At 54.0% G+C, this 14,116-nt stretch overlaps 1 protein-coding gene across 4 annotated transcripts in view; it reads right to left on the reverse strand.

Annotated features, from left to right (window-relative positions):
- Positions 1 to 14,116, reverse strand: part of eef1da (eukaryotic translation elongation factor 1 delta a (guanine nucleotide exchange protein)) — a 36,085-nt gene that overhangs the window by 7,391 nt on the left and 14,578 nt on the right. The window contains exons 3-6 of one of the 4 annotated variants that reach the window (XM_065013860.1): positions 6,855 to 6,914; positions 5,706 to 5,784; positions 5,521 to 5,606; positions 3,047 to 3,235 (exon numbers count right to left, since the gene is read on the reverse strand). In XM_065013860.1, the coding sequence (XP_064869932.1) occupies positions 3,047 to 3,235; positions 5,521 to 5,606; positions 5,706 to 5,784; positions 6,855 to 6,914 (414 nt within the window). Of the gene's footprint in view, positions 1 to 3,046; positions 3,236 to 5,520; positions 5,607 to 5,705; positions 5,785 to 6,854; positions 6,915 to 12,452; positions 12,465 to 12,484; positions 12,507 to 14,116 lie in introns of those variants that run through there. The other 3 variants (XM_065013863.1, XM_065013862.1, XM_065013861.1) reach the window with 3 other exon arrangements.

The following is a 14,116-nucleotide window of genomic DNA, read 5'->3' on the forward strand; positions in this document are numbered from 1 at the left end:
GGGGACAGAGGACAGACGGGGGACAGAGGACAGACGGGGGACAGAGGACAGACGGGGACAGAGGACAGACGGGGACAGAGGACAGACGGGGACAGAGGACAGACGGGGACAGACGGAGGACAGACGGGGACAGACGGGGACAGACGGAGGACAGAGGACAGACGGGGACAGACAGGGGACAGAGGACAGACGGGGGACAGACAGAGGACAGACGGGGACAGACAGGGAGGACAGACGGGGGACAGACAGGGGACAGAGGACAGACGGGGACAGACAGGGGACAGAGGACAGACGGGGACAGACAGGGGGACAGAGGACAGACGGGGGGACAGACAGGGGACAGACGGGGGGGACAGAGGACAGACGGGGACAGACAGGGGATAGAGGACAGACAGGGGATAGAGGACAGACAGGGGACAGACGGGGGACAGACAGGGGATAGAGGACAGACAGGGGACAGACAGGGGATAGAGGACAGACAGGGGACAGAGGACAGACAGGGGACAGACAGGGGACAGAGGACAGACAGGGGACAGACAGGGGATAGAGGACAGACAGGGGACAGAGGACAGACGGGGGGGACAGAGGACAGACGGGGACAGAGGACAGACTGGGGACAGAGGACAGACGGGGATAGAGGACAGACAGGGGACAGACAGGGGACAGACGGAGGACAGAGGACAGACGGGGGACAGAGGACAGACGGAGGACAGAGGTAAGTCGCTCTGGATAAGAGCGTCTGCTAAATGACTTAAATGTAAATGTAGAGGACAGACAGGGGACAGACAGGGGACAGACGGGGGACAGACAGGGGACAGAGGACAGACGGGGGGGACAGACAGGGGACAGAGGACAGACGGGGGACAGACAGGGGACAGAGGACAGACGGGGGGACAGAGGACAGACGGGGGACAGATAGAGGACAGACAGGGGAGAGGACAGACTGGGGACAGACGGGGGACAGACAGGGGATAGAGGACAGACAGGGGACAGACGGAGGGGACAGACGGGGGACAGACAGGGGGATAGAGGACAGACGGGGACAGAGGACAGACGGGGGATAGAGGACAGACAGGGGACAGACGACAGACAGGGGACAGACGGGGATAGAGGACAGACAGGGGACAGACGGGGATAGAGGACAGACTGGGGACAGAGGACAGACAGGGGACAGACGGGGGATAGAGGACAGACAGGGGATAGAGGACAGATGGGACAGAGGACAGACGGGGGACAGACAGGGGACAGAGGACAGACGGGGGGACAGACGGGGACAGAGGACAGACGGGGATAGAGGACAGACGGGGGATAGAGGACAGACGGGGACAGAGGACAGACGGGGGACAGAGGACAGACGGGGGACAGAGGGACAGACAGGGGACAGGGGACAGAGGACAGACGGGGACAGAGGGACAGACAGACGGGGGACAGAGGACAGACGGGGACAGAGGACAGACAGGGGACAGGGGACAGACGGGGACAGAGGATAGACAGGGGACAGAGGACAGACAGGGGACAGACGGGGGACAGAGGACAGACAGGGGGATAGAGACAGGGGACAGACAGGGGGACAGACGGGGACAGAGACAGACAGACAGGGGATAGAGGACAGACAGGGGACAGACGGGGATAGGGATAGAGGACAGACGGGGATAGAGGACAGACGGGGGGACAGAGGACAGACGGGGGATAGAGGACAGACAGGGGGACAGAGGACAGACGGGGACAGAGGACAGACTGGGGATAGAGAGGACAGACGGGGACAGAGGACAGACAGGGGGATAGAGGACAGACGGGGGACAGAGGACAGACAGGGGATAGAGGGACAGACAGACAGGGGGGATAGAGGACAGACAGGGGACAGACAGGGGACAGACAGGGGATAGAGGACAGACGGGGGGGATAGACAGGGGATAGAGGACAGACGGGGGACAGAGGATAGAGGACAGACAGGGGATAGAGGATAGACACGGGGACAGAGGACAGACAGGGGATAGAGGACAGACGGGGGACAGACAGGGGACAGAGGACAGACAGGGGACAGACAGGGGATAGAGGACAGACAGGGGGATAGACAGGGGATAGAGGACAGACGGGGACAGAGGATAGAGGACAGACAGGGGACAGACGGGGATAGAGGACAGACAGGGGACAGAGGACAGACGGGGGACAGACAGGGGATAGAGGACAGACGGGGGACAGAGGACAGACAGGGGATAGGGGACAGACAGGGGACAGAGGATAGAGGACAGACGATAGGGGACAGAGGATAGACGGGGATAGAGGACAGACGGGGGGACAGAGGACAGACGGGGACAGAGGACAGATAGGGGGACAGACAGGGGATAGAGGACAGACGGGATAGACGGGGACAGACAGGGGATAGGGACAGACAGAGGACAGACAGGGACAGACAGAGGATAGAGGACAGACAGGGGACAGATAGGGGGGGGATAGAGGATAGACAGACGGGGGGATAGAGGACAGACGGGGGACAGAGGACAGACGGGGGACAGACAGGGGATAGAGGACAGACAGGGGATAGAGGACAGACAGGGGATAGAGGACAGACAGGGGATAGAGGACAGACAGAGGACAGACAGGGGACAGAGGACAGACAGGGGATAGAGGACAGACAGGGGACAGACGGGGGACAGAGGACAGACTGGGGATAGAGGACAGACGGGGGATAGAGGACAGACAGGGGACAGACAGGGGATAGAGGACAGACAAGGGACAGACAGGGGATAGAGGACAAACGGGACAGACTGGGGACAGAGGACAGACGGGACAGACTGGGGATAGAGGACAGACGGGGGATAGAGGACAGACGGGACAGAGGACAGACGGGGGATAGAGGACAGACGGGGGATAGAGGACAGACGGGGGACAGACGGAGGACAGACAGGGGACAGACAGGGGACAGACAGGGGACAGACAGGGGACAGACGGGGGACAGACAGAGGACAGACAGAGGACAGAGGACAGACAGGGGACAGACAGAGCACAGACAGGGGACAGACGGGACAGACAGGGGACAACGTACAGGTTTGACATCGAGCAGGATAGAGGACTTGGCGATGAGTGCTGGTTTCTTAGACTTCTTGGCAGCGTAAGCAGCGATTCTCTCCTCCTTCAGCCTCTCTGCCTCTTCATCCTCCTCATCGCTCCCAAAGAGGTCCATCTCATCATCATCCTCCTCCTCCTCTACCTTCACAGACTGAACAGTCACCGCCTGGGAGGAGACAGGAGAAATAAACATCTACAAAATATTGTTCATACACTGATGGAACAATTTCAAAGATTTTTCTCAGTTGCAGTTCATGAGGAAAGTCCATTTAAATGCATGAGGCCCTAATCTATGTATTCCACATGACTGGGAATACAGACATGCATCTGTTGGTCACAGATACCTTAATAAAGAGGTAGGGTTTGGATCAGAACCAGTCAGTATCTGGTGTGGATCAGAACCAGTCAGTATCTGGTGTGGATCAGAACCAGTCAGTATCTGGTGTGGATCAGAACCAGTCAGTATCTGGTGTGGATCAGAACCAGTCAGTATCTGGTGTGGATCAGAACCAGTCAGTATCTGGTGTGGATCAGAACCAGTCAGTATCTGGTGTGGATCAGAACCAGTCAGTATCTGGTGTGGATCAGAACCAGTCAGTATCTGGTGTGGATCAGAACCAGTCAGTATCTGGTGTGGATCAGAACCAGTCAGTATCTGGTGTGGATCAGAACCAGTCAGTATCTGGTGTGACCATTTGTCTCATGCAGCACATCTCCTTCACATAGAGTTGATCAGGCTGCTGATTGTGGCCTGTGGAATGTTGTCCCACTCCTCTTCAATGGTTGTAATGTTGTTGGATATTGGCGGGAACTGGAACACGCTGTCGTACACGTAGATCCAGAGCATCCCAAACATGCTCAATGGGTGACATGGGGCCGTGTATTATCATGCTGAAACATGAGGTGGTGGAGGTGGATGAATGGCACAGCGATGGGATCTCATCACAGTATCTCTGTGCATTCAAATTGCCATCAATAAAATGTGTTCATTGTCTGTAGCTTATGCCTGCCCATACCATAACCCCACCGTTACCATGGGGCACTCTGTTCACAACGTTGACATCACTAAACCCCTCGCCCACACGACACCATACACGCTGTCTGCCCATACCATAACCCCACCGTTACCATGGGGCACTCTGTTCACAACGTTGACATCACTAAACCCCTCTCCCACACGACACCATACACGCTGTCTGCCCCATACCATAACCCCACCGTTACCATGGGACACTCTGTTGACATCACTAAACGTCTGACACCATCACTAAACCCCCCTCATGGGACCCACACGACACCATACACGCTGTCTGCCCCATACCATAACCCCACCGTTACCATGGGACACTCTGTTCACAACGTTGACATCACTAAACCCCTCTCCCACACGACACCATACACGCTGTCTGCCCATACCATAACCCCACCGTTACCATGGGACACTCTGTTCACAACGTTGACATCACTAAACCCCTCGCCCACACGACACCATACACGCTGTCTGCCCAGTACAGTTGAAACAGGGATTCATCCTTGAAGAGCCCACTTCTCCAGCGATGCCAGTGGCCATCGAAGGTGATCATTTATCCACTGAAGTCGGTTACGACGCCCAAATGGAGTCAGTTCAAGACCCTGGTGAGGACGACGAGCACGCAGATGAGCTTCTCTGAGACTGTTTCTGACGGTTTGTAATTGGTTGTCCAAACCCCCAGTTTCATCAGCTGTCTGGGTGGCTGGTCTCAGACGATTACACAGGGTGATGAAGCCGGATGTGGAGGTCCTGGCGTGGTTACTGTAGTCTGTGGTTACGTGGTCTGTGGTTGTGAGGCTGGTTGGACGTTCTGACAAATTCTCTGAAACGATGTTGCAGCTTATGGTACAAAAATGAACATTCAATTCTCTGGCAACAGCTCTGGTGGACATTCCTGCAGTCAGCATTCCAACTGCTCGCTTCCTCAAAACTTGAGACATCTGGCATTGTGTTGCGTGACAAAACTATACAATTTAGTGGCCTTTTATTGTCCACAGCACAAGGTCCACTTTTAAACATGCTGTTTAAATCAGATTCTTGATCTGCCAGCCCCGTCAGGTGGATGGATTATCTTGGTGAAGGAGAAATGCTCACCAACAGGAACGTAAACAAATTTGAGAGAAATAATATTTTTGTGCGTTTGGAACATTTCTGAGGATTTTTTATTTCAGCTCATGAAACATGAGACCAACACGTATGTTTGTTCAGTGTAGTTATAAAGCCTAAATATCGTTCATGGATCACACCATTCTTGGTACAGAAAAAATCCAAATGTACACCTTCAATCTTCAACCCGAATGTCCGCTCCAGTCCGCACAGAGTTCCCACAACAGCCAATGCAGCTGCGGACGGGGTTGGACTTTCGAAATTGAAGCATTTCGCTTGAGCGGACAGTGTTAATTAGACTTCTCTAAACCCACCTTGGCGCAGGGAACAGCCGGGCTCCTCTCCAGAACCCGGACTCTGTTCTCCAGCTTGAACAAGGCTGCTCTCAGATCCTCCACCACTATAAACACACAACATTATCGTCAATCATCTCTGTGGTCTGTGAACTGGATCAATGGAGATATATAGATGAGAATATGATCATTAAAGACAGGCGTACCTTTGTGCAGTCCCTGGTTCTCCAGCTCCACACTCTTCATACGAGACACCAGCTCCTGGTCCCCGCTGGCTGAGGAAGACTACACACACACACACACACCCAGTGGTCAGAGGAAGACTAGACACACACACACACACCCACCCGGTGGTCAGAGGAAGACTAGACACACACACACCCGGTGGTCAGAGGAAGACTAGACACACACACACCCGGTGCTCTCTGACAGAGCAGATATTTAACAGGTCAGCTCTCTGACAGAGCAGATATTCAACAGGTCAGCTCTCTGACAGAGCAGATATTTAACTGTCAACAGGTCAGCTCTCTGACAGAGCAGATATTCAACAGGTCAGCTCTCTGACAGAGCAGATATTTAACTGTCAACAGGTCAGCTCTCTGACAGAGCAGATATTTAACTGTCAACAGGTCAGCTCTCTGACAGAGCAGATATTTAACTGGTCAGCTCTCTGACAGAGCAGATATTTAACTGGTCAGCTCTCTGACAGAGCAGATATTTAACTGGTCAGCTCTCTGACAGAGCAGATATTTAACTGGTCAGCTCTCTGACAGAGCAGATATTTAACTGGTCAGCTCTCTGACAGAGCAGATATTCAACTGGTCAGCTCTCTGACAGAGCAGATATTTAACTGTCAACAGGTCAGCTCTCTGACAGAGCAGATATTCAACTGGTCAGCTCTCTGACAGAGCAGGGTTCCCCAATTGGTGGTCCGAATTTGGCCCCTCCAAGCATTCTGAGAACACTGTAAAAACACCAGGAGTTCAGCTTGTTAATGTTAATTTAAGAAATCTGTTCCTAAGTATTTCATATTCGTATAATAGAGATGCATGCAATCTTATACTAATGGAAGAACGGTTAGAAATGATTCTGTTTTCGTCAAACATTATATCTGTTTGGGACTCCTGCAATCAAATTGGAGTCTACAAATGATTTGTAATTATGTTCTGGCCCCCAATCATCCGGTCAAGAAAGAAATTGGTCTGCGGCTGAATCTAGTGGATGATCCATGGGGCAGAGAGGACAGAATTAGAGAGTGGGGGGTTGGGGGGTTGGTCAATCTGTGTGCGTCGTACACGCCAGTCCAGTCCATGCACCTCTCAGCCCTGAACAAGGCCCTTATGACGGGGACTTACATTCCTGTGCTGGCGCTTCTGGGGACGAGATCGTCCTCTACCTTGGAGCGCTGACTTTACCTGGTTAACATGGAGAGGGGAAGGAGGACAGGACACAGACAGGGAGGAGAGGACACAGACAGGGAGGAGAGGACACAGACAGGGAGGAGAGGACACAGACAGGGAGGAGAGGACAGGACACAGACAGGGAGGAGAGGACACAGACAGGGAGGAGAGGACACAGACAGGGAGGAGAGGACAGGACAGGGAGGAGAGGACACAGACAGGGAGGAGATGACACAGACAGGGAGGACAGTGAAACAGACAGGGAGGAGAGGACACAGACAGGGAGGAGAGGACACAGACAGGGAGGAGAGGACAGGGAGGAGAGGACAGGACACAGACAGGGAGGAGAGGACACAGACAGGGAGGACAGTGAAACAGACAGGGAGGAGAGGACACAGACAGGGAGGAGAGGACACAGACAGGGAGGAGAGGACACAGACAGGGAGGAGAGGACAGGACAGGGAGGAGAGGACAGGACACAGACAGGGAGGAGAGGACACAGACAGGGAGGAGAGGACACAGACAGGGAGGAGAGGACAGGACAGGGAGGAGAGGACACAGACAGGGAGGAGAGGACACAGACAGGGAGGACAGTGAAACAGACAGGGAGGAGAGGACACAGACAGGGAGGAGAGGACACAGACAGGGAGGAGAGGACAGGACAGGGAGGAGAGGACACAGACAGGGAGGAGAGGACACAGACAGGGAGGGAGGACACAGTGAAACAGACAGGGAGGAGAGGACACAGACAGGGGAGGAGAGGAGGACACAGACAGAAACACAGGGAGGAGAGGACACAGACAGGGAGGACAGGGACACAGACAGGGAGGAGAGTGACACAGACAGGGAGGAGAGGACAGTGAAACAGACAGGGAGGACAGGACACAGACAGGGAGGAGAGGACACAGACAGGGAGGAGAGGACAGTGAAACAGACAGGGAGGAGAGGACAGTGAAACAGACAGGGAGGAGAGGACAGTGAAACAGACAGGGAGGAGAGGACAGTGAAACAGACAGGGAGGAGAGGACAGGACACAGACAGGGAGGAGAGGACAGGACACAGACAGGGAGGAGAGGACAGGTCACAGACAGGGAGGAGAGGACAGGACACAGACAGGGAGGAGAGGACAGGACACAGACAGGGAGGAGAGGACAGTGAAACAGACAGGGAGGAGAGGACAGGACACAGACAGGGAGGAGAGGACAGAGACAGGGAGGAGAGGACAGTGAAACAGACAGGGAGGAGAGGACAGTGAAACAGACAGGGAGGAGAGGACAGGACACAGACAGGGAGGAGAGGACAGGACACAGACAGGGAGGAGAAGACAGTGAAACAGACAGGGAGGAGAGGACAGTGAAACAGACAGGGAGGAGAGGACAGGACACAGACAGGGAGGAGAGGACAGGACACAGACAGGGAGGAGAGGACAGGACACAGACAGGGAGGAGAGGACAGGACACAGACAGGGAGGAGAGGACAGTGAAACAGACAGGGAGGAGAGGACACAGACAGGGAGGAGAGGACACAGACAGGGAGGAGAGGACACAGACAGGGAGGAGAGGACACAGACAGGGAGGACAGTGAAACAGACAGGGAGGAGACAGGACACAGACAGGGACAGGGAGGACACAGACAGGGAGGAGAGGGACACAGACAGGGAGGGAGGACAGTGACACAGACAGGGAGGAGAGGACAGGACACAGACAGGGAGGAGAGGACAGGACACAGACAGGGGGAGGACAGGACACAGACAGGAGGAGAGGAGACACAGACAGGGAGGAGAGTGAAGGACACAGACAGGGAGGAGAGGACAGTGAAACAGACAGGGGAGGAGAGGACAGTGAAACAGACAGGGAGGAGAGGACAGTGAAACAGACAGGGAGGAGAGGACAGGGACACAGACAGGGAGGAGAGGACAGGACACAGACAGGGAGGAGAGGACAGGACACAGACAGGGAGGAGAGGACAGGACACAGACAGGGAGGAGAGGACAGGACACAGACAGGGGGAGAGAGACAGGACAGTGAAACAGACAGGGAGGAGAGGACAGGACACAGACAGGGAGGAGAGGACAGAGACAGGGGGAGGAGGACAGTGAAACAGACAGGGAGGAGAGGACAGTGAAACAGACAGGGAGGAGAGGAGACACAGACAGGAGGACAGACAGGGAGGAGAGGACAGGGAGGGAGAGGACAGTGAAACAGACAGGGAGGAGAAGACAGTGAAACAGACAGGGAGGAGAGGACAGTGAAACAGACAGGGAGGAGAGGACAGGACACAGACAGGGAGGAGAGGACAGACACAGACAGGGGAGGAGAGGACAGGACACAGACAGGGAGGAGAGGACAGGACACAGACAGGGAGGAGAGGACAGTGAAGACAGACAGGAGGAGAGGACACAGACAGGGAGGAGAGGACACAGACAGGGAGGAGAGGAGGACACAGACAGGGAGAGAGAGGACACAGACAGGGAGGAGAGGACACAGACAGGGAGGAGAGGACAGGACACAGACAGGGAGGAGAGGACAGGACACAGACAGGGAGGAGAGGACAGGACACAGACAGGGAGGAGAGGACAGGACACAGACAGGGAGGAGAGGACAGGACACAGATAGGGAGGAGAGGACAGGACACAGACAGGGAGGAGAGGACACAGACAGGGAGGAGAGGACACAGACAGGGAGGAGAGGACAGTGAAACAGACAGGGAGGAGAGGACAGGACACAGACAGGGAGGAGAGGACAGGACACAGACAGGGAGGAGAGGACAGGACACAGACAGGGAGGAGAGGACAGTGAAACAGACAGGGAGGAGAGGACACAGACAGGGAGGAGAGGACAGTGAAACAGACAGGGAGCAGAGGACACAGACAGGGAGGAGAGGACAGGACACAGACAGGGAGGAGAGGACAGGACACAGACAGGGAGGAGAGGACAGGACAGGAGGAGAGGACAGAAACAGACAGGGAGGAGAGTGAAACAGACAGGGAGGAGAGGACAGGACACAGACAGGGAGGAGAGGACAGGACACAGACAGGGAGGGAGAGGACACAGACAGGGAGGGAGAGGACACAGACAGGGAGGAGAGGACAGGACACAGACAGGGAGGAGAGGACAGGAAACAGACAGGAGGAGAGGACAGGACACAGACAGGGAGGAGAGGACAGGACACAGACAGGGAGGAGAGGACAGTGAAACAGACAGGGAGGAGAGGAGAGGACACAGACAGGGAGGAGAGGACAGTGAAACAGACAGGGAGCAGAGGACACAGACAGGGAGGAGAGGACAGGACACAGACAGGGAGGAGAGGACAGGACACAGACAGGGAGGAGAGGACAGTGAAACAGACAGGGAGGAGAGGACAGGACACAGACAGGGAGGAGAGGACAGGACACAGACAGGGAGGAGAGGACAGTGAAACAGACAGGGAGGAGAGGACAGTGAAACAGACAGGGAGGAGAGGACACAGACAGGGAGGAGAGGACACAGACAGGGAGGAGAGGACAGTGAAACAGACAGGGAGGAGGACAGGACACAGACAGGGAGGAGAGGACAGGACACAGACAGGGAGGAGAGGACAGGACACAGACAGGGAGGAGAGGACAGTGAAACAGACAGGGAGGAGAGGACAGAGACAGGGAGGAGAGGACAGTGAAACAGACAGGGAGGAGAGGATAGGACACAGACAGGGAGGAGAGGACAGGACACAGACAGGGAGGAGAGGACAGTGAAACAGACAGGGAGGAGAGGACAGAGACAGGGAGGAGAGGATAGGACACAGACAGGGAGGAGAGGACAGTAAAACAGCCATGAAGGAGAGGAGGAGAAAGAGGAGAAATATTGCAGGTCCACCAAGATAGACATCAGGAACACAGACAGAAAGAGAAGGAATACTACAGGAAATAAGGGACATTGAAAACAGAGAAAGATGGAGAGGACACATAGATTGTTAACCAGAGCCACATTATTTCAACCACTGAGAATGTTACAACAGGACACAGACAGGGAGGAGAGGACAGGAACAGACAGGGAGGAGAGGACAGTGAAACAGACAGGAGGCGAGTTACTAAGAGTTCCAGAAGAGGACAGGACACAGCCAGGGAGGAGAGGACAGTGAAAGAGTTCCAGAAGGACACAACAGGAGGAGAGGACACAGAGTTCCAGAAGTTACAACAGCCAGGGAGGAGTTACTAAGAGTTCCAGAACGTTACAACAGCAGACAGGGACTAAGAGTTCCAGAACAGACAGGGTTACAACAGCCAGGACACAGAGAGTTCCAGAACGACAGAACAGGGAGGAGAGTTACTAAGAGTTCCAGAACGACAGTAAACAGCAGGGAGGAGTTAATAAGAGTTCCAGAACGTTACAGGACACAGACAGGGAGGAGAGGACACTGAAACAGAGTTCCAGAACGTGAAACAGCCGGGAGGAGACTAAGAGTTCCAGAACGTTACAACAGCAGACAGGGAGGAGAGGACAGTAAAACAGCCATGAAGGAGAGGAGGAGAAAGAAGAGTTCCAGAACGTTCAGAACAACAGAAAGAGAAGTCGGGAATACTAAGAAATAAGGACATTGAAAACAGAGAAAGATTACTAAGAGTTCCAGAAGCCACATTATTTCAACTCCACTGTCTCTGAGAATGTTACAACAGCCGCGCGTTACTAAGAGTTCCAGAACGTTACAACAGTCGCGAGTTACTAAGAGTTCCAGAACGTTACAACAGTCGCGAGTTACTAAGAGTTCCAGAACGTTACAACAGTCGCGAGTTACTAAGAGTTCCAGAACGTTACAACAGCCGCGAGTTACTAAGAGTTCCAGAACGTTACAACAGCCGCTACTAAGAGTTTCATCCTAACTGAAGAGTTCCAGCAGCACGTTAAACAGGAGGACAGTTACTAAGAGTTCCAGAACGACTTACAACAGCCCAGCTAATAAGAGTTCCAGTGTGGCTTACAACAGCCAACTTAGTGGCGTCTCAACTGATACTCTATCAGAACCTCGAGTTACTAAGAGTTCCAGAACGTTACAACAGTGAGTTACTAAGAGTCCCAACTTACGTTACAACAGTCGCGATAGTTACTAGAGAGTTCATGGAATGTTACAACAGTCGCGAGTTACTAAGAGTTCCAGAACGTTACAACAGTCGAGAGTTACTAAGAGTTCCAGAACGTTACAACAGTCGTCAGTTACCTAAGAGTTCCAGAACGTTACAACAGCCAGTACCTGGTGGTACTAAGAGTTTCATCCTAACCTGTGACATTCCCAGCAGCACCAGTTGAAACATGGAGGACAGGACAGAGGCTAGTACCTGGTGGTGACAGATGTTTTCAGCCCAGCTAATAAAAGGTTAGTGTGGCTTAACACACAGTACCTGGTGGAGGACTGTCTGAAAGGGTCCCAACCTGGTGGTGGAGTGTCAACTGATACTCTATCAGAACCTGGTGGCACCTCATCACACCACGTTCTTTAGTAAAGCAGGTACCTGGGGAGAGAGAGTGTGTGTGTGTCGTTACGTGGGTACCTAGTGGTGTGAGTGTGCCGTTACGTCAGTACCTGGTGGTGTGAGTGTGCCGTTACGTCAGTACCTGGTGGTGTGAGTGTGTGTCGTTACGTCAGTACCTGGTGGTGTGAGTGTGTGTCGTTACGTCAGTACCTGGTGGTGTGAGTGTGTGTCGTTACGTCAGTACCTGGTGGTGTGAGTGTGTGTCGTTACGTCAGTACCTGGTGGTGTGAGTGTGTGTCGTTACGTCAGTACCTGGTGGTGTGAGTGTGTGTCGTTACGTCAGTACCTGGTGGTGTGAGTGTGTGGCGTTACGTCAGTACCTGGTGGTGTGAGTGTGTGGCGTTACGTCAGTACCTGGTGGTGTGAGTGTGTGTCGTTACGTCAGTACCTGGTGGTGTGAGTGTGCCGTTACGTCAGTACCTGGTGGTGTGAGTGTGCCGTTACGTCAGTACCTGGTGGTGTGAGTGTGTCGTTACGTCAGTACCTGGTGGTGTGAGTGTGTCGTTACGTCAGTACCTGGTGGTGTGAGTGTGTCGTTACGTCAGTACCTGGTGGTGTGAGTGTGCCGTTACGTCAGTACCTGGTGGTGTGAGTGTGCCGTTACGTCAGTACCTGGTGGTGTGAGTGTGTCGTTACGTCAGTACCTGGTGGTGTGAGTGTGTGAGTGTGTGTCGTTACGTCAGTACCTGGTGGTGTGAGTGTGTCGTTACGTCAGTACCTGGTGGTGTGAGTGTGTTTCGTTACGTCAGTACCTGGTGGTGTGAGTGTGTGTCGTTACGTCAGTACCTGGTGGTGTGAGTGTGTCGTTACGTCAGTACCTGGTGGTGTGAGTGTGTGTCGTTACGTCAGTACCTGGTGGTGTGAGTGTGTGTCGTTACGTCAGTACCTGGTGGTGTGAGTGTGTGTCGTTACGTCAGTACCTGGTGGTGTGAGTGTGTGTCGTTACGTCAGTACCTGGTGGTGTGAGTGTGTCGTTACGTCAGTACCTGGTGGTGCGAGTGTGTCGTTACGTCAGTACCTGGTGGTGTGAGTGTGTCGTTACGTCAGTACCTGGTGGTGTGAGTGTGTGTCGTTACGTCAGTACCTGGTGGTGCGAGTGTGTGTCGTTACGTCAGTACCTGGTGGTGCGAGTGTGTGTCGTTACGTCAGTACCTGGTGGTGCGAGTGTGTCGTTACGTCAGTACCTGGTGGTGCGAGTGTGTGTCGTTACGTCAGTACCTGGTGGTGCGAGTGTGTCGTTACGTCAGTACCTGGTGGTGCGAGTGTGTGTCGTTACGTCAGTACCTGGTGGTGCGAGTGTGTGTCGTTACGTCAGTACCTGGTGGTGCGAGTGTGTGTCGTTACGTCAGTACCTGGTGGTGCGAGTGTGTGTCGTTACGTCAGTACCTGGTGGTGAGTGTGTGTCGTTACGTCAGTACCTGGTGGTGCGAGTGTGTCGTTACGTCAGTACCTGGTGGTGTGTGTCGTTACGTCAGTACCTGGTGGTGTGAGTGTGTCGTTACGTCAGTACCTGGTGGTGTGAGTGTGTCGTTACGTCAGTACCTGGTGGTGTGAGTGTGTCGTTACGTCAGTACCTGGGTGTGAGTGTGTCGTTACGTGGGTACCTGGTGGTGTGAGTGTGTCGTTACGTGGGTACCTGGTGGTGTGAGTGTGTCGTTACGTGGGTACCTGGTGGTGTGAGTGTGTCGTTACGTGGGTACCTGGTGGTGTGAGT

This window comes from Oncorhynchus nerka, linkage group LG9b, assembly GCF_034236695.1.
Source record: "Oncorhynchus nerka isolate Pitt River linkage group LG9b, Oner_Uvic_2.0, whole genome shotgun sequence".
Lineage (NCBI taxonomy): Eukaryota > Metazoa > Chordata > Actinopteri > Salmoniformes > Salmonidae > Oncorhynchus > Oncorhynchus nerka.